General features: G+C 37.5%; 1 protein-coding gene across 2 annotated transcripts in view; it reads right to left on the reverse strand.

The window, feature by feature from the left end:
• Positions 1–25,129, reverse strand: part of plcb3 (phospholipase C, beta 3 (phosphatidylinositol-specific)) — a 57,598-nt gene that overhangs the window by 10,728 nt on the left and 21,741 nt on the right. For both annotated transcript variants that reach the window (XM_081359350.1, XM_081359349.1), the window contains exons 3-24: positions 12,597–12,665; positions 12,345–12,485; positions 11,997–12,076; positions 10,727–10,780; positions 10,500–10,590; positions 9,073–9,176; positions 8,494–8,660; positions 8,263–8,409; positions 8,022–8,179; positions 6,886–6,968; positions 6,711–6,795; positions 4,870–5,017; positions 2,779–2,880; positions 2,547–2,626; positions 2,370–2,466; positions 2,144–2,228; positions 1,645–1,769; positions 1,366–1,520; positions 1,094–1,255; positions 867–966; positions 659–763; positions 141–235 (exon numbers count right to left, since the gene is read on the reverse strand). In XM_081359350.1, coding sequence (XP_081215476.1) covers positions 141–235; positions 659–763; positions 867–966; positions 1,094–1,255; positions 1,366–1,520; positions 1,645–1,769; positions 2,144–2,228; positions 2,370–2,466; positions 2,547–2,626; positions 2,779–2,880; positions 4,870–5,017; positions 6,711–6,795; positions 6,886–6,968; positions 8,022–8,179; positions 8,263–8,409; positions 8,494–8,660; positions 9,073–9,176; positions 10,500–10,590; positions 10,727–10,780; positions 11,997–12,076; positions 12,345–12,485; positions 12,597–12,665 — 2,433 coding nt within the window. The remainder of the gene's footprint in view (positions 1–140; positions 236–658; positions 764–866; positions 967–1,093; positions 1,256–1,365; positions 1,521–1,644; positions 1,770–2,143; positions 2,229–2,369; positions 2,467–2,546; positions 2,627–2,778; positions 2,881–4,869; positions 5,018–6,710; positions 6,796–6,885; positions 6,969–8,021; positions 8,180–8,262; positions 8,410–8,493; positions 8,661–9,072; positions 9,177–10,499; positions 10,591–10,726; positions 10,781–11,996; positions 12,077–12,344; positions 12,486–12,596; positions 12,666–25,129) is intronic.

Here is a 25,129-nt window from a genome sequence, read left to right on the forward strand (position 1 = left end):
GTGTGGCAATGTTGGCAAGCGTGCCATAGTTTGCAGAACACGGTTCTGCAGAATAAAGAAAATCACAAAAGTTTGGAACAACACAAAGGTGAGCACTGGTTGGTTACAGAGATTCAAACACAGAAACAAGTGTGACTGACCTCAGTGGCATCCTCCATAAGTGCTAATAGCTGCCTTTCTCTCTGGGCCAGCAGAGAGAGATGTTTGATGGGGTTTGTCAGAGCCTCTGCGTATTCTTCACACACAAAATAAGGAAGACAGAAAAAAACAGAGTAAGTCTCTGTTACAAAGAAGCATATAGCTTGTAACCAAAGGACTGTTGGTGTAAATCCCAGTCTTCAAATTACCATTGTGTAAGACACTTATCTACAGTTGTTTCTGCTACTGTAAAAATTACTACTAGCATAAAAAAAGATTTTTGTACACACTGCAGCTAAATACACTAGTCACATTTATGCACAGAATTGAACTGAACTAGCTTTGCGCCACTTAATGCAGTGATGTCACATATACATATATATATACATACATACATACATACATAATACACACACACACACGCACGCACGCACGACCAGTTGCAAATATTAATTCTGTGTAGCAACATATGTTTTTCTGACATCCATGGCATACATAGTCCCATAGATCTCTCTCCTACCTTGGTGCTCGTTGGGGATGTAGTCCCTAGCTTCAGTGTACACAAGTAGGGATGCCAGCAGGAGTGGTTGGTTCAGTTCATTCTTCAGACTGATGTAGTGATATCCTAAAGACACACAAACACATATAGCATATACAAACCAGCAGATCTTTAGTGCAGTATCAGAACAGCAAGTCTGTTAAACCACTGCCATGTATTTTGCACAAACCTGGGCGCAAAGCCGATACTGGCAAGATACGATGACCAAGAAACTTCCCATTTTCCTCAAACACTGCTACTCGAAGAGACGCCAGGGTGGGTAATACCACCTAGAGAGAGATTAAAAGCATACTTCATTTCATTTGATAAAAATGTGTAGATTATCACAGTCACCTTCACAGTTTTGTGCATGCCATAATTAACATGATTGGGTAAACTATTCCTTTCATTTGTTACCTTGTTGAACACAAAGGTTTCATCATCCCAGATTGGGTCCAGAGAGTTGTTGTTAGAAGTTTTCGTTCGATATTTTCTTTTAGTGTCTGCAGGAAGTCCAAACATGTCTATCTCCACGTAAACACTGGCCTTCTTATCACTCAGAAACTGGCCTGAGATGATCTGTGTGTGTGAGTGAAAGATGAGATCTGATTGTACATGCTACATAAAACTATTACTATTCTATACTATTATGATAACTTCAAACAAAATGATACATGTGAACACAATACCTTGATTCTAACTGTGTTGGCTACAATGCCATCCACAATGTCCATAGTAAAGGGGTCAAAGTGTTTATCTGTGCGTCTCATGAACTCCGGCTTCAGTAGATACCCGGAGTGGCCGTTATATTCAAACACCCCCATGTTCAGCTGCATCGGCAAGTCTGAGAAACAGAGATATAAGCTTATTTTAATATACAAAGCATCAAAAATATATGTAAATGTAGAACAACAGATAAAAAAGAAGGAAGAAGGCAATAAGTGCAGAGTGCTATCTGCATGTCTGACCGAGAGTTTGGAAGTTTAGCGCCACCATCTGGCAGCCCACATTCCAGAAGAGCTGTGGCATATAGTTACTGGAATCCACACGTGTCCCTTTGGGGTAGATGCGACTTAGCTGCTTTTTATTGTATCTGAATAAAAACATTTTGGCTCAGGAAGAACAACATTACTTGAATATGACAGTGCAAACATGACACATCAAACTTATGTAACTGAAGCCACTACCCACTAACCACTAGTCTTGATTCGCATACAAATTGACATTAAAATCACACAGTTTGCTGAAATGATTATACCAATAATATGGTATTTGGATGGTCTGTTATTTCAGGTGGAAATGTGTACACACTATATAATGGCTTACATTGCCCACAACACATCACGCTTTGAAGGAGAATTCAGATCAGGACTACAAACACAAATAAAAAGAGTAAGTAGACAAGTTTAGAAATGGTTATTGAGTAATTAGCTAATCTAATCAATATCCTAGGCTGTTGAAGGATACTCAACAAACTCGATGGGAGAATTCTTCATTGTGTCCATGCCTTTGGTCTCCACAAAAGATGACATCTCAAAATACTTATTCCTCTCTAAAAACAGAGAGAGAGGGATCGGTCAAAAATGGATGATTCTGTCCTGGCTTCTGATTGGTCAACACAGTTTTGCTGTTCCAGCCATGCTAGAATACACAGTATAGTAACAGCCGTGATGTGAAAAGTATCAGTACTCACTGGCTGCCGCCTCAAAGGATTTGAATTTGACTGGTTCTATGTAGTTGACCAACGTGGACATCTCCTCTGTAGCGTTCACCTCACTGTACGCAGTACCCTGAAACAGAGAGACACGTCAAAGATGTGCATAGAAAGAGACAGGGAGCAGAAACGTGAACTGGACAGTGAACAAGTTACCTCATCAGTGTTGTTATGCTTCTTTGGATCTGGAATGGGTTCCTCTTCCTCCTCTTCATCACTCTCTCCGTCTCCCCGGTCTATAGGGTAATAGTAAAAAATAACACACACACAAAAACACAGACATTTGAATATACACTATAAATACATTGAACTTTGATACTGCTGCCTAAGTGACTTCGGTCTTCATCCTGATTGGTTGAAACCTCATGTCAACTAGGCACAAACCCACCAATAGACTTGCGGATATCAAGGTCTTTGGCCATCCTCTCTGCAAGCTTCTCGCCCCCATTGGACATGTTCTGGCCCACCTCCCCATCAGACAACGGACAATCTAAACACAAATCTCATGATAAATGCGTTTGAAAGTGAAATGAAATCGGCAAATGAAAAATGGATCATGTGTATATTTAATTGTTCATGAATGAGCCAGAATGGTTTTGGAACCACAAGAAAAGTTCAGATTTAAAACAGCCCCTCATACATTTGCACTGCAGTTGAGTTGCAAAATGTAGATAATGAAAGTCTAAATGTTTGCAAAGTTGTAAATGTCATCATTTAGAGCTGAGAAAGAAAGCCATGCAAGTTTGGAATGACAAGAGGGTGAGTAAATGATGATAGATAGTTCATGAGCTAACTCTCTTATCAAGCAGATATGAGAGAGATGTGCAATAAAATGTCCCATGAGAATAAGTGATGGATTAAAAATGATCTCACACTGAAATAAATGTTATAATTTGTCATAGAAGATCAGATGAGAAACGGTTGTTGAAGATTGTGTAATACTAGTGTGAAAATACACACAAAGGAGTTCACAGTAAAGGTTCTTATTGTTTATTTTGTTTGCTGTTAAGTGAGTGAGCTTCTTGTCATGGGTTTGAGACGGATTTATTAAAAGAGTTGGCTCATAAGCATCATTCATTCTCAAATTGGACATCACAGGTTGCACTGTGCTTGCAGGAACAACAAGCAGAACAACACAACACAACACAACGATGCTGATGCAGGAAACACTAACATGCACTCTAAAGGGGTCGCTCAAACAGAACATGTTTTTCTATTACACTATGCTGCTTTTCCATTGTTTTTCCTATGTAAAACCATGCACTGGACCAGTGGCGTAACAAGTCAGTCCTGGGCCCATTTGCAAAAAAAAAATCTTAACGGCCCCCAAACGAAAATGCAATGAAGAGATGCTAATGCAGCATATCAGGAAAATACCATACCAAACACGTTGCTTCGCAAAGGACATTTATATCTTATCGTTTTCATCCGAGTAGCCTAATAGATAATCTACGTAAAGTTACAGGCCATCCAGATCCAACACAAGAGTAGTATTAGTAATAGTCAAAAATTGTCTATTGAGTTACCAAATAAATGTAATAAACCAATAAGCGTTGCATAAAATGCAACCTTGAGTGGTATACCTCTACCCAAAAACTTTTCACAACCAGAACGGAACTAACATATTAGGGATAACCCATGGCTAGGTGTGCATTAAACGATTTTAATGTACAACGTCGGGGCAAACCACCCGACAATACAATGACTTGGAGGCAACGACCCGACGCGAAGCCTGGAATGGTACTGTAAAAGTGACGATTATTTTGGTTGTTAGATCTAGCATTCTGCCCGCTTTAAATCAGACACAGCAATAAAGAAGTTTGGTAAGATTACATTTAATTGAATGAATTAGAGAGACAGAGATTGTGCGTTTGTGAATTACCTTTGTCTCTGCAGCGCATCTCTATTAATAGTGAAGCTGTGTGTTGAATTATTTTAAAAAACAGCGACGTTACCACGTCATTGCTGAAAAACATAATGTAGCGTTTCAGTAGTGAAGCCATTTTAGCAATGAAAGTGCTGGGCAGCGTTGACAGCAGTTTTCTGTGCTCCTGAATGTTTCTGTGTGTGCGCTGCATGATCTCTGTATGTGTGCGCATGTGTAATGAAATGAATGACGTCATAGCTTTATGGATGCGGGCCCATATACACATGCATACCCTGCATACCCAGACGCTACGCCACTGCACTGGGCAGATGCGTTTAACCACTGTGCTTCCGTCTCCTGTCTTTAGCTTTATCTCATGCACTCTTAAAACGCAACAAGTTAAAGTAAAATGCAAAAAACGAGTTCTTTGTAAATGGTCCCAGTGTCTGGAAAACCCCATCTTAACGCAAGTTGCTATACATATTTAAATTTTTGTAGCAATTGTTTTGATGCATTTGCAACCATTTTAATCACAATCACTTTTGTGCTAGAGCAGATCAGGCTGTGTTTTGGTGTGTGTGTGTATATGTGAGTGTGTGTGCATTTACACACCATTCAAAGGCGAGGACTGTTCGTCTGTCCCGTCCTTGCGTCTGATGCTCCCACCGTTAGATGCCCTGTGGTGGTGTTTCTTCTTGTTCTTGATCAAGATCTTCCCCATCAGCTCCTGGGGGCTTGGTAGTTGTTGACCAGGATCCAGCTGTAAAAACAAACATGATTGTAAAATCTACATATCTAGTCTCAAACTAAAAATATTATTGTTTACTATTCTTAGTTATTACTAGGGATGCCACAATTCTCAATATAATATTGAACCGTTCGGTACGACATCCACGGTTCAATACGCGCTTGTGAATTGCGTTTTTTTCGGTTTTACGTTTAAATAATTTATGTGCGTTTTATTTCTCTCCGAATTGACTGTTTGTGTGTGCCTGTAAGTCTACAAGCTGATAAGGAAATTCCCCGCGAGTAAATATTCAATATGCTCTAAATTTAGGGGGCGCTTAACCATCATTCCACACTTTAACATGGCGAGCGGCGGTGAAGTGAGGCTACAGTACGAGGAAGCGCCGGCGTCTTTCAAATCCGTGGTGTGGGGACATTTCGGTTTTGCCGTTGAGTATAGTGCCGAGGAAGAAAAAACGGTAAACAATAAAAATAACTGTGTGCAAGCATTGTTTTACACGTGTAGCCTACTCAAACGGAAAGACTTCCAACATGACTGCACATCTGCGGCGCCATCACCCAATATCACTGTCTGAAGGCACAAATATGTTTATTTGAAATGGTCAATTTAAAGGGGTCGCACACCGGACGCGCAGCGCCACGTCTTTTAAATTCGAAAACATTATTCTCTATGAGTGTACGTAGCGCTACACACACCGTCGGCGCCTTTCGGCTCAGGACCGTGTTCAAAATCCTGCCGCGCCACAGAATGCCATCTATATAGTTTTACATTAAATGTACATTTATTTGTCTCAAATCGTCGTTAATGTATATACTGACTTCACCCTGTGCTGCAATACATTTAGTTTTACATTCATTCACAGAAATCAGCTGCTTGAATGAAAATTGCTGATGTTATCGGATTTTCAGGTGACATTCAGTTAACGGACGCTCTGAGGTAAAGAGATGTCAGTGTTAATTGTATATTATACAATACACTAAGAACTAGTGGACTTTGCTTAGCTTTTAAGTAAAATAAAGGAGTATTGCAATAAATCGTTTTTATTTTTTTCTCCTTAACCTCTTACTGTTCCTACTGCCTAAGCACAGAATAACAAAAAAACACTATTATGTGTCAAGCCATCAGAACCGAACCGAACCGAAAACCGTGGTTAAAAAACCGAGGTATGTATTGAACCGTGGGCTAACTGTATTGTTGCATCCCTAGTTATTACACAGCCAATCACTGCATTCTGGGGCCAAAACTGTATAATGAACAACTGTCACAGTCATCCGATATGCTCCTTCCTATACAGCTGTCCATGCTCTCGTTCTTCTAACAATAATACAATGATTTAAGGTCAAATAAACATTTAACATTCACTTATTCTTTTATCCGTTAAGTACCTGTGTAATCAGTGGGAAACAAATGCTTTCAGGATGATACAATACCCTTTCTCTTTGCACTGGGGTCCTGATCACCCTGTCAATGTTTAGTCTGTGATTATGAACAAATGACTGCACATCATCCTTAACTAGATAAGTAAAGTTTAGCATAGCAATGTAGGCTTTAAAAGGCCTGGCCTGAAATGTAAAAGTTTTAAGGAGGATGGATGGATGAAATGTGTCTGCTCTATCTTTTTAGATTTGGATTTTTGGTTTATTAAGAAAATAGACAAAATAATATATATTATTTGAAACTGCTCTTTTTATGTTGAAGAACTCACCGGATATTTGTCTAGTGGATCAATGAGTAGCGCGTCCCCGAACATAGAGCGACAGTATTCTGCCATTTTAGCCTGCTGCTTTGCTCTAAAAGATCAGATAATAATGAAGATAAAACATAAATAGGAAAAAAGACAAGCAATATCCATTATCCACACACTCATGCCTTATACTTACGAGTCCACATGATTCTCAAAGGACAGGATGAGAGGATATGTAGACGTCTTGAATGCACTTTCAGCGATAGCTTCAATCACCTCCTAAAAACACAAAGATCGAAACATTACACACACACGGTCTCTCATTGCAGTTCAGTGTGTGTGTGCAGCATATATGGGCATTTGCAATTAGCGATTGCACATTAGCTAAATTTTGCAGGTAAAAAGGTCAACAGTGTGGCGAAGTATGTCCATACCATAAGTGTAATTTGTGGGTGGGACATGTCCCAGCCCCCACTACTTTTTGACAAAGTTGAATTTGTCCCCACCACTTTTTTGAAAGCCACTGATAAATAGTGTGCGTTATAATGCAAAGCTTATAACGCACACTATAGGCTTATAACTCACACTATAAGGCTTATAACGCAAAGAAGCATCTCCAATCCATTGTTCTTCATAATTTAATTTATACATGATGTAACACACAATACATTTTTGCTGACGAGACAGACCTGATATATATAAACCTTGTCACACATATATTACGATTTGTAAACAATAAACAGTTTAAATATGTGCAATACACACTCTGGACCAAACGCACTGTGATCAAAGGGATGAAGAGAACATAATGCTTTCCATTCAAATATTTTGATCAAATGTGGCACTCATGAATGGAGTTAGGCTCACAAATTATATTAAACTATTATCCAGAAGTTAAAAAATTATGGCGATGTGCTTGCGGCTACTGTACACTGCGCATACGTCCAGTTAAAGCACAAACAACACAAATGGCTGTAAACTGATGCTGCAGTCTGATGATGCACTAATATTAATATAAATTAAGCTTATATCTTTCTATATTCACAGCCCTTAGGAAAGACACATACAAATGATCTGGCTGCCATGTAAACTCCCAATGTAAATTCCCAATCCCAAAGGGTTTCTACCGAAATGACGAAAAATCGCCGAAAACCGGTAAATGTGACTGCATCATGAGAGTGATGGACACTGAGATGGTAAAGTATCCTTGTATCTATCTTGTAAACTATCCTTGTAACTCTGTAAAGCCGCTTTGGAACAATCTACATTGTTAAAAGCGCTATATAAATGAAGATGACTTGACTTAAAGTGGAAGATGGGGTCAAAACACACCTTGAATGGAATCTCAGTTGTCATTGTGAAACCGTGCGTGATGATTGGCTCTTCTTCGGGTGGGCGGCCCTTCCAGCAGTCCAGCTCTATACAGCGGCACCCTGTCAGCAACACCTGCCGGTACATCTCTACTGACGACAGGCCCGTCAACTGCCCCACTAAAGCGAGAAAGCACAGATGGGTGTTAGTGTGCGTTTATGACCAGATTTGTGTATTTTAGAGTGTGTGTGTGTGTATATACCTGTGAGGTATGTGTTGTGTGAAGAGTTGATGAAATAGTGGGACAGGGGTTGGTTCATATCATCGATGATGTCCAACCTCTCAGGAGGAACCACCGAGTTCTCGTCCCCACCAAGATACTTTGTGAAGGCCATTAGGGAGATCTGGTCTGCTCACACATGGACACGTAAAACAAACCACCATCAGTTTCATCTTCACTATATCTAAATGTGTGTGAGTGTGTGCTTTGTACCTCTTTCCAGCTGGCTGACGTTGGTTTCATATCTCTCCATGATTTGGCGAACCTGTTCTCGCTTGAGCGGTGGGTAAAGAACCTCATTTAGTCGAGAATCTCTCTGTCTCCGATTTATATAGTCCATCAACTGATCCAGAGACAAGAAGGGCTTCCCCTTAGAGCCACTACACACACACGCAGTACAGAATTACACATTGTTCAAAGGATCTTTACATAGTTAAGACATAAAGGGCCACTAAAAAGTATTTGGACAGACTTGGACAAGAAATATCATTGTTTTAGAAACAAACTTTGACTTCTTACATCTCTGGGCCATTTTTACATGGACATATTCTAATTTAGTTACTTTTTAATTAAATTATTTAGAATAGCATTTCAATATTTTATGACGTAAAAACCTAACTTTTTTCCTGAAATGTTTTTACTTATGCCCTCTTTCTTTGATATAAATGCCGCTTGGTTGATATTTTATGTAATGGAATGCCATTCATTCATTTTTTAAAGTGTCTGAGTGTCCAAATACATTTTTTGGGGCCACTGTATCTGTGTCATTGCTGTTGGACTCAGCTCACTCACAGCTCCACAAAGATGCGCTCCAGCTCTGGTCTGGGACTTAGTCTGCTGAGAAAGTTCTGGAACATTTCCCAGGTAAAGTCATCCAGCTTTATACCATGATCCCCCTGAGAAAAAATAAATAAAAATAAATAAATGCATACATACATAAATGCACAAACAAATAAATAAATCAAATAAATGAATTTTTAAAGTCTCCATAGTTTCCATCTTTAGTGTCACAAATATAAGATGTGAGGAAAATGTATAACATTTGGGCCTGAGGTGCATTTAAAAGGGGACATTAACCATGGAACACAGGATGTATCTTGAAAGATTTGTATGCACTATGTAGGCATAAAATGTTCACAATGCAATACAAACTGAGATGCAAAATGGGTTCGTTCAACAGCACTGACCCATATTAACCAGCGGACAGTACCTGACAGTGCAGCGAAGATCAATATGGCTAGAGCTGTAATCTGATCCATTTCAATCACTCTGTCTTGCAAGCAAACATTTTGTTCTGCACTATGTAGTGAGTTGTGCTACGTTTTTGGGGTTGTTCACTATAACAAATGACTAGAAAACATAAAAAAGGCCCCCTGGTGTAGAATAAGGCACCTTTAAAGGTATAGTTCACCCAAAAATGAAAATTCTGTCATCATTTACTCACCCTCATGTTATTCCAAACCTGTAAGACTTGTTTATCTTCAGAACACAAATGAAGATCTTTTTGATGAAATCTGAGAGCTTTCTGTCCCTCCATTGGCAGCTACGGAATTACCACTTTGACGCTTCAAAAAGTTCAAAAAGAGATCGCAAAACTAATCCATATGATTCATATCGGTTTAGTCCAAATTTTCTGAGGAGACACGATCAATTTATATGATGAATAGATTGAATTTAGGCAAAATTGAATAAGCCTAAATTCAATCTGTTCATCATATAAACTGATTGTGTCTCATGATCGTGTCATATTTCATTCAAATATCTTCATTTTTTTGTTCCGAAGATGAACTAAAGTCTTACAGGTTTGGAACAACATGCGGGTGATTAACTGAAGACGACGTTTTAATTTTTGGGTGAACTATCCCTTTAAGTATCAATTTATTCTGAAATGTAACCAGCAGAGGGCAGTGTAAGACAGTGAACAGACTGAAATGTGGACTTGTGCTGATCTTAGACCAGCTCCTCTGTGTCCAAACTGAACCATAAAAGGATTGATCATAGATCACCACGAAGAAGAAAAACAAATGAACATGTGACAACAGAGGGAGACGCTACAAGAGATTAGACTAAAGGCATCTTCTGAATCTAAACGAATTTGGGTTATTTAAAACCAGCGCAATTATATAGAAACAACAAAAGAGTATTAGAGAGAGAAATAGACACAAACACTTCTTATGAAAGCTCAGCAGACAAAACTAAAATGTTTGATGTGTAACAACCTGAGCACGACTGATTACTCTGTTATTGACCAGACCGCAGTGCTCCAGCGCATTCTCCACACGTTTCTTATCCGAGAACATTTTCATGATGCTAAAAAAAGTGAAAGAGAAAGAAAAAGAGAAGAAGTGAAAGAAATGATGAAAGGAGAAGTGGCACATTAGCAACGAAAGCCCTGAAGAACTGGAAACATAACCGTGTTTGAGTAAGACAGCTTGTGTTTACTCACTTCTTCACTGGGATTTTCCCATCCTGATTTACCTGCAGCTTCAGCTTTGTGTAACTACGAAAAAAGGGCAGACCGTGAGAAACAGATGATTGCATTAAACTTGTTTTGTCATCTCTACACTGATTATTTGCTCTTAATGTGCTGTACTTTGTCAATAAACCTATTAGCAACTACATATTCTTAAAAAAAACAAAAAAAAAACAACAACACCTGACACCAGCATTGCCTCCGACTGAAGCAAAGACTATGACAATAAGGGCTGTGGTATTTCATTTTGGAGGGTACGAAGCTGAACCCAAGTCCTGCTGAATGGATGAATGGTCAAATTTTATAGAGATAGTTCACCCAAAATTGTACATTTTGATACATTTTGACCCTTTCCAAACCTGTATGACCTTCATTCTTCCATGATTGGGGACTGGAGTTTTAAAATTTCATTTTTGGGTGAACTAACCTTATATAACCATCCGTGACCATCAATTACAAAACCAACTCTGAGGCAAACCCAAAGTTATATGTGAAAAACTGGGTCCAGTCGAGCTTGGGTTGAGAGAATTAGAGGATATATATTATGTCACAATGTGATTAATGCGTCACATAATAAAGTGCAAATGTGAGAAGAAAGAAGCCACAGGTTGTAATTTTGAGAAATACAAGTCACAATTCTGAAAAATAAAGCTGCAACCGTGAGTCACACTTTTAGACAGAAGGTTGCAGTTTAGAGATATGAAGCCACAATAATAAAATATAAAGTAGCAGAGAAAGGAAAGGAAGTAGTATTTGCAAGATCTCACAATTGTGAGAAATAGCCACAATTATGAGTAACAAAGTTGCATTTGGAGATCTAAAGTCACAATTAAAAATTTAGTCGCAATTACGAGAAACAGACACAATTAGGAGAAATAATGTTGCATTGTGAGGTCACACGAGCAGGTCACTTAACCTCACACAACTGTTTCAAACACACATTCATGTTTTATAGGGACTTTCCATAGACGTAATGGTTTTTATACTCTACAAACTGTATATTTTACCCCCTTACACTAATCCTACCCATAAAACTACCAATCACAAAAAAAAAACATCACTTTATAAGCTGCTTTCCTCACAGAGATGCAAAAATGTCCCCCCCCAGGAACAAGGATTTCGGATACTGCTATCTTTTTTGAGGACATTTTGTCCCCACAACGTAGGGTTTACCAGAACCACACACACACACACACACACACACACACACACACACACACACACACACAAGAAGAGTACTCACGCTTTGTATAAGAAGGTGTTGCGGGAAGAATTCTGGGACAGTATGTTTGTGGCAAGTTTAAACAGTTCATCAGTCCACACCTGGAAACCCAATCATAACACAAAACATGTTTAAATGAACTCATGCATTTATGTAAATATGATAATCTTATAAATGAATCAAAACATCATGTGTGCCAAAGGTTTTGAAGAGAGAGGAAAACATATATATATAAAATGAGAGTCATCTGATATAATTAATTCAGAACGCACACTTGCAAAGGTAGAAAGTGAAAAAGAAGGACAGAGGGAGAGGGAGCGATAGCATGGACATGGTATCTAGGTGACAGGGTCCGGTCGTCGTGGTTACCTTGCAATAGCCATCCTGCACAGCTTGGAAGTTGAGGAAGGAGATGTTGACCAGGTCGTTGCCGTAGACAACAGTTAGCAGCTTTGAGTCGGAGTTCGCTTCTCCTTTGCCCAAACCCAACATATCACGTATACGTTGGTCCTACAAACACAGGCAAAGTTTACCACCCACACACACTCCATGACACATGAACCTTTCCAAACATAACCTTCATACAGACTTTTTCCAACACAGGCACAACTGAAAATGTACCTTTGGCATCTTGGAAAATCTCCCTGTCCTGGTGTCCCTGATATGACTGATGTCCAGGATTTCCAAATCCTGTAAGATAGTGAAAAAGGGATATGCAGGAGATGATGTGTTACAAACATACAAACAAATTATAATTATTCTTGTTTATTCTTGGTTCTCAACTAGGAGGCCAGGATCCACTAGGGGGCCTCAGCAAACTACCGAATAGGCCTCAAAATGACTTTAAACTATTTAAAGTAAGACAAAACAAGCATTAAACAAGGTCAAAACAATTTAAAGTTCTTATTTTAATTAACCTCCTCTAGTATATATGTAGATATATATTAGTACATATTAGTACCTAGTATATATAAATAATACACACGCTTTTCAAGTTATGCCAAGCTTTAAAATTTTGTCAGGTAGAAATTGTCTTTTTTTAATCCTTATCTTTAATCCTTAACTTTAATCCTTAAATCACAAACAACTGGGAAATTTGTGGGGCCTTTGAATAACACTGTGTGGACAGTGGCGTCCTAGGGAGTCAAAAATGTTGAGAACCACTGTTGTAGATAATAAAAAAAAGTAGTTTGCACTTTATCGAAAGAAAATGGGAGCAGTGCTTGCTTGTGCAAAATTCGCCACCATGTTGCTAGGGTGTTGTGGCTGGTTGCTAAGGCTATATGGTTGCTAGGTGGTCACTTACACCATGTCTATCCCGGATGCGAACGGCACAATGTGATGTGACAATAGACAATATGAACCCATTACAATCAGTGATGCTGTCTACACTAGATGTAAGAGTAAACTGAGGCCACGTTCTATTTTTGACGTACTCCAAGCGGTTGCACTACTTCTGATATGAAGAACAGACAGATTTACAACGGTCGCTTTGTCGCATGCAGTGTAGACCGCCTCAAGTTGTTGCACCACGACAACTGAGATCAGTGATTTCAATGAGATCATTTAACACTTTATCTCTCCTGGGAAAAATATTGATGACTCATCCTGCACTGCACTGATTTCTGTCCAATCAGATAATATTTAGAATAAGAATGCCCCTCCCCTCAATAACACCTGCCACTGACTAGGAAGTAGCAAATCATGGCTCACTGCTCACAGCTGTGACGTTTTACAGCTTAAAAAAGGAAGAGCAGTTAATTTGTCCAGTCGGTTTCAGGAAAATATGTCAGCACAGTAAAAAGAAAACTGCGCTTTTCAAGTGATTTCATGGGATCTTTAAGAGCAATCTGGAATGAAATAACACTGAACAGAGGTCCAGAGAATCCCTGACACACCACATACACATAAGCACTGACAAAGTAAAGGATACTGTCATTGATGCGGAGAAACAGTCATAAATTTAGAGTGAACTTTAACTTCATGACAGATTCACTCAACACTTCAGGATTCACATCTCAGATAAACATCTCTCACTTAAACACTCAAAAGTTCGTGGGCTCGTAAAGAGAATAGCTGAGTAAATGAGCTGGGCCAGCGGTTGGAGGACTGTGCTTGTAAACTTCAACAAAAAACAAAGCAGATCTGAACTGTAAGTGCTTGCTCTATAGCCGAGGGCTCCCTCCCTTTCTCTCTCGTTCTTTATCATCTTTCGCTTTCCTGTACTCTTGTCCCCCTCCCACCATGGAGAGCAACAGTGCGGATAAAGTTGCTGAGTTGAACGTTCCCCAGAGTGTGTGCGAGGGTCACGGGTTACTGGTCGAAGTCTGCTAAGGATCGGTTCCAGTCCAAACAGGCCCAGCAGGATGGACCCATACATGAACAAGCAAACACAAACACAAACACACACACACCTATTGACTCATCATGTAATACTGGGACAATTTATTTATATTTTGATGATTCATTTTCAGATACTGGGACTTTTCATTCCCAAATTGTCTGAGCCAGTGATGTCACTCCATCCATACAGTACATATACAACAGAATGTTTTTGAAATATTTAATCAGAATTTATAAATAAAAACATAACATTAAATTAAATTACATTAAGTTATAAACATTTTAAAATGTAAAATTGGAAAGATAGCCCTTCTGTTTTCCCTACTTCTGTGGGTGTGACTGTAAACAAGTAATGTGAGATTTCTACCTCAGAGTTCCTGCATAACAAAACAAAAACCTAAAGCTCACATTCATTAAACACTATGACATAAACTATGAATGAAACCAATCCATATCCAAAGAGAGACACGCAGTCACGCAAAAAGCTATATTTACCACAGTACAACTGTAAAGTAACCTTGATGTAACAGGTTGCATTTGACTAACCGCTACAGGCTCTGACTTGTGAAATATCTTCCTGAAATTGAGCAAGCATGTAAGCACAAGGGTGTATGCAAGTGTGCGGCTGTTCCTAGCATACATACATTCCCCTCATTCCTGGAGAGCAAAGACTGTTGACCTAAAGTTTAATATTTAGCCCACACTGTCACTGTAGTATTATTATTATGTCATTTATAAAGTTCAGTGAGAGAAACACAATACATTCACCAAATACACTTACAGACATAAAGATTCTTGTACTTGTGGCAGTGACTTTACTCCAGATCAAACATCCGTTCTCTTTATTTATTAGCCAGCATTCTCACGGACACAGAGTAATTCACCTGCTCTGTTCTGGATTACAGCATTTACCTTTCACTGACACACAGCTGACTTTGATCTTGACTTGTTAACTTACATCAGCATGACAACAGTTGGCAGTGTGTCAATTTATATAAACCAGTCCAGAACACACCAATGGCCACCATGTTTACTAGTTATTTGTCTATGTATGTAGGCCTACAGAATGTTTCAAAGTTAATTTCACAGCGCACTGAAATACTCAATTCCAACTGGTCAATCGTGATATTCAAATATATCTGAATAACGGCTGTTGGTCAGGGTAACACTGTATAACTGACAGCTCATCTAGGAAACATGCATTTCCTACATAGCTATGCTCTTGTTCTCTTTTCATGGCCTCTACAAGAAAAATGATAAATTATTTTAAACTCAAACCAATATTTCCTGCGCCCATATTTAACTTGCATTCAGGTCCTGATCACCTTCTTGGTTATTGTAATGACTGTCTGACTTTACATTACTTAAATGTCTCTTTAAATACTAATTATTTATTTTATTTGATTTTATTTTATTTTATTTTATTTTATAATAAATAAAATCGATATATACATATATTTTTATATCATGTATTTTTTATTTAATTTAACTTATGGAATCATTTTATTTATTTATTTTTTGTAGTGATGCTTTGTCTTTGGTTTTTATTGGCATGATTGTTTTACAAACAATGAAACTGAAATTAATATTGGTTAAAAGAGACGCAAATCTCAGGCCTACACAAAAAGAGGTGATATCCAGATGATAGTAGACCTTCTACAGAAGTTGGTTTAATTTCACTAACTTTCCAAAGTACACACCAAAATTAGGATGGTTATGTCAACAGCAGCTGGGAAAAAATAGCTTGAAAGAGAAAGAGAGCGCGAGAGCAAGAGCGAGCAAGTAAGCGGGAATCTCCAGGGTACAGTCATTCATCCTATTATTACAATGCAAAACAGTACAACACAATAGCGTGCCACCACACCCTGACCCCAATTTACTGTCTTTGCATATGTGCATGTGAGATAAAGAAGTTTTTTTCATGTGAAAAGGTGATTTATATGAAGAGATGAGTGAGTGCAGATATGCATGACAAATGTGACTTCCCCTGTACTACCTCTCCTATTATATCTTCCACAAAGCCCCAGCGGCTGTTCACTGCCCTGAACCCTTGAGTGATTAGCCTTCTAGTTGCCTCTTGTGGGGTCAGACCTTAATTACTAGCAACAATTAATCTCCTAAAACAGAAAGCCTTCAAAATGAAATACAGCTTCCCCTGCTGATTAATGAATACAAACTCATGAGCACAAGGGACGACACACACTGTCTTGATTCTGGTGAAAGGGAAACTTCCATGTGTTTCTGTGAACATGCGCTGTAACTTCCTTGTGTAGCCCAGGCAACAGTCACTTCCTGTTGCATCTGGCACATGGGTGTTGAGAGTGAGCGTGTGATAGATGGTAAAATCCCATGGCTTTGAGTGGCACTGTCGAAAGATAACACCCATGAGAACGACACACCTTACCATACAGACTCAGATTTGTTTCGTCCCTCCCCCATTCTCTGTTTGTTTCACTCAAGGTTACTGATATTTGGACTGATTCCTGATGACTTGAGATTTAAAAAGAAACAATGAGCGAGAGAAAACAAAACAGACAGACAAACAAACTATATTTTAAATCACCCCCATACCCTCATTCACTGTTCCCTACCTTAGTCCACTATCATATCACTATCAATAATAAAAAATGCATCGCTTTCTGCCAGGCTTTTTCCAAATCACGGAAGTGACCTCGACGTCCGGGTTAGCAGTAGCATGAGCCATCAGGCAAGTGCTATTTAAATAAACTCCGGATGTACTTACAAAATTTCCAATGCCTCGTTTTATGAGTACAGAACCTATTTGTACTACTGTAGAAGTTTGGTACCATTCTGGGCATTATTAGTGGGGCAATTTATGGGATACAACCTTGGATACATTAGCGCCGGCACTAAGCCATTCGGCTGAGATCTCTAAATAAGCTCTAACTTTAAGCTCGAAGTCATGGTGCAAAGGACCCTAGGTTGAAATTACTCTGAACCATCCCTTTAATCAATGATCAGAAAGAATGCTGAAGCATATCTGTTTTTTTTCTCATCATAGGAGCAATGTTGCCCATTACAGTTTGGTACAGGTGTCAGAAACAGCTACAGCTGCTTGCAGCAGATCTTCGTGTGTGTGCAATGGACGAATTCCTGGCACTCTTTTGACTCCTTTACACATTTCACTCTTCAAAAGTTCTCGAGTAAAAATGCCATTATATGAATATATAACGAGCCCATTTAGCACAGCATTGTTTTAGATGTTCGGTTGTTTTTAGTTTCAGCCTTAAAAACAGTGTGAACACCAAGCAAACCAGGACTAAATGTGTTATTTTCTTTTTTTTTTTTTGGTCCGGGCTAAAAGAACCAAGAGAACCGAACTACAAGTGTGAACACATCCTAAATGATTTGGGTGTTCTACTAACTCTCTGATTATCAAGAAATATGATTTTAGAGTAAATCTAAAAGCAACAAAACAACACATACAATTTATGTTGAGAATTACACAAGCATGAATATGAGCTGAATCACAGGTGAATTATAGAGAACCTGAGAGTAAATGTCTGGGGAACAAAAGACAAAGAAGAGAGCGAGACAGACTATAGGTAAAGTGGAATGAAGAAGTATTTATTATTTCCTGATTCCTTTTTAACTGCATCTTTCTCTCACTGAAATAATATTAAAAAAATCAAATAATACATATTAGACAACGGGAACTTATAATACACAACTCATTATTTAATGTATGTAATAGAAAATGTGACTAATGTATATAATGCAAAATAGTGCAGTACACTAACAAAGCTTTAGATATGTTAGGGTTGGTTGCTGTAAAGTATGCCTGTGTTCAGTCTAAATGATGAGTATATATTTATTATTATTAATTATGTTTAATTACTTTTTAACCACTCCATAAAAGAGAAGTGGTCACTTCAAAATTTCGGCTGAAGAAATAAACCAGACATTTCTTTGGGAGAAAGTCTGATTATGATCTGAGTGTGAGCTGAAACTTCATTGTAATTGTAATTGATACTGCAAGACAATGATTCAAAACACAGAAGCAATTCCACATCGGAATGGCTGACAAGAAACTAAATTAAGGAACTACAGTGGCCTAGTTCAAGTCCTGACCTGAATCCTACAAAGGTGATGTGGCAGGACCGGTTCAAGACCTACTGTGCCAATCTGTCAGAGCTTTTCTGCAAAGGAAGAACGAGCCAAGATTCCTCAAAAGAGATTTAAAAGATTTGAATATTAACTTGCAGTGATTGCTGCTGAGTCCTGTCAAACCAGATATTAGGCATTTACTGTTTCACAAGGTTGAGAAGTTGCAATCTGATTTATGCAACTTCTGGAAATCATCAGTTCACCTGGAAATGAAGCATGATAAAATGCCCTGGATGATAAATGAGCACTTCTGAGGAAGAACAGATTTGCCCAAGTTTGGCCGAATTCCTTGAAAGATTACTGTGACGTGTAATAATTGTTTTGACTGTGTCAGTGTCTATTTCGTGCACACAATGTGGACAACAGGTAAACATGTCAGGTGTATGGACGCTAAGGCTGATTTGAAAATATTAATTTATCAATTTTAATCTCTCTTTTTTTGATGAGCCAATATCGATTTTTCAATCCCAAGAACGATCTTTTAGTCTGCTAGGAATGCACAGATCCGGGACTGATCCAAATCCGATATGGTGCGTACTCATGGTTGTAACTGTTCAGCTCCACAAAAGGCAAAAACGTATTATAAAGTACCATCAATGTTTTTGAGGACTATATTCCAGGTAAATTTGAAGGACAGATGAATATTTGCATCGTTAAATTAAAGATCACAGAAACTCTAAACCACCTTATGTGCAATTTAAATAAATTTGATTAATTAATTGATTATTAAATAAACGTTATTTACAGTTTTGGCTTTCGGCTAAATGAAAACTTTCATTTTGGTTTCAGTGTTTGGGTAAAAAAAAAAAAAAAAAATTAAGGTGCAGCACAACTGTATTATAACGCCAGTACAGCAATCTCTTCCTGTCAAAGTGGGCGGTTCTTGGCCAGAATGAGCTGCAGATTGGACCAGGCATCCTGCCGATAGTCAAAAGTCAGGCTGAGACTAGATTCGAGTGAGCAGAGAACTCAGCACTTTTGCATTGAGAAAGGTGAAACAGGCAAACAGAAAATGTCACAATAGATTATGTATTTCTCCATTCCAGTGACTCTCCCTCGATCACTCACTCTCACCGCACAACATCAACACAGGACGGCTTTGTTAACCTTGTCGCCTGACTGTCGCTCCAGCTTTATCCCTCCACCCCCCTCTCTCTTTCTCTCGCCTTTCTGTTTTCTTCCTCTTTCTCTTTCTTCTGTGCAGATAATCAAATTGGTCTTGGTCAGGAGTTTGTTGATTCCTGACATTCTTTTGACACATAAGAGTGAAAACCCTCTTTTCAACTGAGTAAATTAAGTGTTTATATATATATATATATATATATAACACTTGAGAAAACAATGAGAGAAACATATGAGCACTGAGTATTAATGATGGCTTGTACAGGCTTGATTTTCAGGCATGAGTCCAGAACCATCTATAACAGGAAAATTAGATGTCAGGAATAAAAGCCTACTTGTAGAGGAAGAAAGAAGGACAAGGATATGAACGAAAGGAAACCATTTTATTATCAACCCATAAAACAAATTTCCTGTCTGTGTGTGTAAATGTGTGTCATTTCTGAGTGATTGGTTTAATTTTTACAATGGCATTAACCAGTATTTGCAACAAAATGCCATGCTGCCAAACGTCATCTTTTATATTTAGGCAAATTGGTACAATCTCATTTTTGTTTTCATACAGTCTGCTCATGCACTATTGGTTAGTTTTAGGGGTGGACCTTCATGCTTCTTTCGAAAAATCACATTGTACAAATATAAAAAATAACCACGCTGTAAAATAAGTTTTCACATGAGATCAGGTGGGTATTTGGGCACTTAAGCTATACTTTTGAATGCCACTACTGTGCATTACATACCAGTGTAATTTGCTTTAAATAAAGTCATTACACTGACTTGTTCATAGTTAGTGGTTACAGTTTGTGAACTTGAGAGGAACTGACTCCATGAACTTAAAACTGCAGTCACACAAGGCGTTTGAGTGTGTGAAATCACTTCAGGCACTGTAATGAATATTGCCCACAGGATCTGATGTCACACTCCAGCACTTCTGTTGTTGGCAAATAAAATATCCCAAATCCCAAATCTGAAATATACCATCATCACCACCACAACGCATGCATAACTGTAGCTTTGAAGTTTGTTTTCTTTGTATTGAGCCAAGGGGTAATTCTGTACCGCTTAGATCCTCTGTTTGTCAAACATCTTTTCACTATGCAAATTCATAGGTCAGAGTTCAACAAACTTGAACTTTGGTTGAGTAATAGACAAAACACCCAAGGGATCTGCTTGTATTTTGACTGTTCCACATTCACATGTGTGACTGGAAGGGAATGGAACGTAACATCTAGCGTGACCTCACCTTTAGTCAGGGCAGACATCATATTGAATATAACGACTTCGCACTTAAATTTGTACTGAATTTAACCTTCTGGGGTCTGAGGTGTTTTCAGGGCCCTGGAGGTGTTCTGACATGCTCTGACATTTGTGCTTATTTCTGTTACTTGTGACATTTTCATGGCTAAAGTCTGATTACACTGTATTTAGCACAAACTCTGCTTCAATAATATGTCAGCAGCATGTGTGTAAAAGTTTGTAGTTTTGAGATAATGACATTTATGCGTGGTTTGTGAAAAATAAAATAAAAAATTGTCACTGAAATAAGGTCATGAAACCCATACTGATTATTTCTTCACAAGACTTTTGTAAATTGTATGACGTAGCCTAGAATGTTTGCTTCAAAACTATGTGAAAATCACCCTGACTGCTCATTCAGATAAGACAATATATTGATTTAAAAATTGTAAGACGTGTTTTGTGTAAGAAAGCTTTATGCGAGTAGGCGTAAACACATCCTGAATATTTATGGCTTTCACACCTGAGAAAGACAAAGACCCTCCCCTAACGGCCCTATTAGGAGCTATCAGGCCCTGTCATTCTGAGCAACCTTGCACAAAGAATGAGAAGATTTAAAAAAGAATGGCTTTTTGATTGTTTTGATTTATTTACAACACAACATAATCCAAAGATACACAACAAATGAAAAAAAGCACATTATTAAAAACAATGATCCAAAGACATAGACCTTTGTGCCATTCCTAAAAACATTGTACATACCAGTCATTTCCAAGGTTTTTGATTTTTCACTTTACCATGTTCATGTACAGAGACTCAAGATCAAACTACATCTTACAAAAAGAAACCTCTGGAAACATTAATAATTAAATATGTCATCTTCCCTGACTATAGGTCCATTATAGATTCACTAAAAATGGGTCATTTTTGGGTAAAATTTAATTTAGTTAAAAGGTCATTTGTTTCCAGATACCACATGGAATACTGTTCTCAGCAATGAAAATCATTCATCATCAAGTCTGACTTAAAGGGATAGTTCTCCCCCAAAACGTCATTCCAAACCTGTATGACTTTCTTCTGTGAAGCAAAAAACTGCAGGCTTGATGAGCATAAGAGACTTTTTTCAAAAACATTAAAAATAGTAATGTTTCCAAACTTTTGACTGGTACTGTATATATATATATATATATATATATATATATATATATATATATATATATATATATATATATATATATATATATATATATATATATATATATATATATATATATATATATATATATATATGTGACATTTCTCAAAATAATAAAAACAATAATACAGGTCATACAAAGTCATCGAGGTTTGGAACTACAACATGAGTGTGAATTATTTTAAATGTGAACTTAAGTGTCAAAGTACCTTTTGGGGCCACTGTATATTAGCAGATATAAAGTTAATCTGTTACAGAGCATATAAAAAGTCTACACACCCCTTAGTCTACCTTCAACAAATAATAATGACCAGTAGCAGTGGCCAATAACGTAGCACTTCCTTATGAATGAACTATGAAACACTATGAGCCATAACAGGCTGGGAGCCACTGAACTTAGATGAATATAAAATGAAACACAGATTAGAGTTGGATCAGGCCTAACGGCTTTGAAGAGCTCTCTCTGACTGATATCTCTCCTCCATTATCTCTCCTACGTACTCTTTTTCTGTGGTTTGGTTTCATTAATGGGTTTTGTTTTTCCTAAGGTATTTTGAAAATGCGCTCTTATCTTTACTCTGTCTACAGGGTATGTTTTAATGCTGTGTCTCGGGGAAGATTGAAACCACAACTTTTTAAAAGGATGGAACTCTCTGTTGTTCATTGTCCATGACCCTCTTGAATTTTTTTTTTTTTTTAAAGAATTGCAGCTTAAAAACCAGGCAAGAAGGTTGACTGGTCTCTTAGTCTGGACAAACTGGCTAGACTGCTCAGTTTTTCAGGTTTTATACACTTTTCAGAGTGCGAAAAGAAATGTTTACAAGGGGTAAAATGATTCTATTTGGCATTTTTGCGATAAAATTCAATATCATTTAAAAGCTTGGGATCTGCAATATTTTAAAAGTCTTTGAAAAAAGTCTATATATAGTCTATAAAGTCTGTATACTTACCAAGGCTGCGTTTATTTGATCTAAAATACAGCATAACCAATAAAATTGTGAATATTATTCCATTAAAATAACACTTTTCTATTTTAATATATTTTAAAAATGTATTTTATTCCTGTGATAGCAAAGCTGAATTTTCAGCAGCCATTAACATCAGTGTCACATGATCCTTCAGAAATCACTCAGAAAAAAGTTTCTTCTTATTATCAATGCTGAAAATGGTTGGACATCTTATTTTTGTGGAAATTGATACTTTTTTTGTTTCAGGATTCTTTGACGAATAAAAACAGAATAACAGCATTTATTCAAAGCGGACATCTTTCGTAACATTATAATGTAAAAACTTTCTTGTAAAAAAGTATTCATAATTATTCATATCTTTTTTTTTTATCTTACTGACCGCAAACTTTTGAACAGTAGTATATACATTTTATATTTTTCCATCACAAATTATATTAGCATAAAAATTGTATTAGCATAAATATTTAGTATATTTGTAGTTTAATGGAAAAATTCACATGATGATTAGTCACACATTTGCTTATGAAAGTATTGCAAAATCTTACATTTCATTTATTTTTTCATTATTTAAATTACATTTTTAATTATTGATTTATTAATTGATTTATTAAAAATTTCCATTTTTTTTATATTTATTTATTTTTTGCTGATTTCCAGATTTAAATTCCAGATTTTTAATCCCAAATTTTTATTGTGGATCTTGGGACCACATTCGCTGCATAAATCTATCGTCGCGCCAGACCATTTGTTCACTACTGAAGGCGAAAGTGAGAGAGCAAGAAAGAGGAAGAGAGCGTGAATGAGTAAAAGAGGGAAGAAGAGAGAGAGTGAGCTGTTTTTTTTTTTTTTCGGAGGGCATGCTATTGGTGAGGGCACAGGGCAAGTTATGCTCCAAAACTACCCTAACAGTCTGAACGATTTCCTGTATGCTTTCCCACGCCTGCAGAAAGTGAGAGGGGGAGAGAAAGAAACCAAGAGAAGTAAAAAGAACGAGAGGAAGGGAGATACTACGGAGAGAGATATAGAGAAGGAGAGAGGAAGTGTCATGTCTCCGTTTACAATTAACGGATACACTGACGCCTTTCTGTTCCTCACTGATGACAACCAGCTGTCCATGACAGAGAATGGCAGTGCTGAAGAAACAGAAACAGAAACGCAGAGAGCAAAAGAAGAAGAGAAAGATGTATAAGGAGTGAAAACAGACACATGAGGAGAGCAAGCAAAGCCTAAATGAGTGTGGGCTAAAATGAACCAGAGGAAAGGCTAATGCAGCCTTATTCCCATCATTAGCCATTAGCTTCAGTGCAGATGGGCAACTCATCCTGCTTTACCACAAACAAATCCTGCTAACTGAAGAAGAGTGAACGCAAGAGTGCTGTTATACCCTCCAATCACAAGCCACAATCTGCCATTAAGGACAGCAGTATTAATGTACACAATCCCACATCCTTTAGAGAACCACAAATTTTCTAAAATCTGATCAGATGCATGTCTGATGGAGCTTTCCGATGCTAACACTAATCTATTATTGATTCCTCATAATGGCAGTGGTTTACAAGTTTTATGTATGCTTCCTTGTGTTGAGAAAAGCCATTAATTCAATTTCATTTCTAAGATAACCATGTTTATTATACAATATAATCTCCTCGCTTTGTCTATAATTCAGTTTTTTTTTTTTTTTTTTTTTATGTTAGGCGCTATGCTTTCCGAAATACAACCATAAAATGAATGGTTAAAACTTTAGCAAGTCAGACAGTCAAAAGCGATTTCTAGAAGGACCCAATAAAAACTAGACACTTTGTTAATTCTTTATTGATTTTTTAAAAAGCTACACTGGCTAAAAGCACAGACTGCTTACCGCTGTCTTACTGACAGCTTATACACCCATTTGGTTACACTTAATTTTAAGGTGTCATTGGTACAGTGTAATTATATATTTAAGTACTGAGTAATATTAATAAACTACGTGTACTTACTATAGGGTTAGGGTTTGGTTGAGGGTTAGTTGCATGTAATTATGCATAATTTACTGTTATTACTATGGTAAGTACATGTAACATTTGTATCAAGGACACTATAAAATAAAGTGTTACCCCATTTTGTATATACACGCCATTATAAATGAGCTACAGCACGTATTTGGTACGATATATATTTTTTTTTTG

Source organism: Scardinius erythrophthalmus (genome assembly GCF_964197995.2).
Source record: "Scardinius erythrophthalmus genome assembly, chromosome: 2".
NCBI lineage: Eukaryota > Metazoa > Chordata > Actinopteri > Cypriniformes > Leuciscidae > Scardinius > Scardinius erythrophthalmus.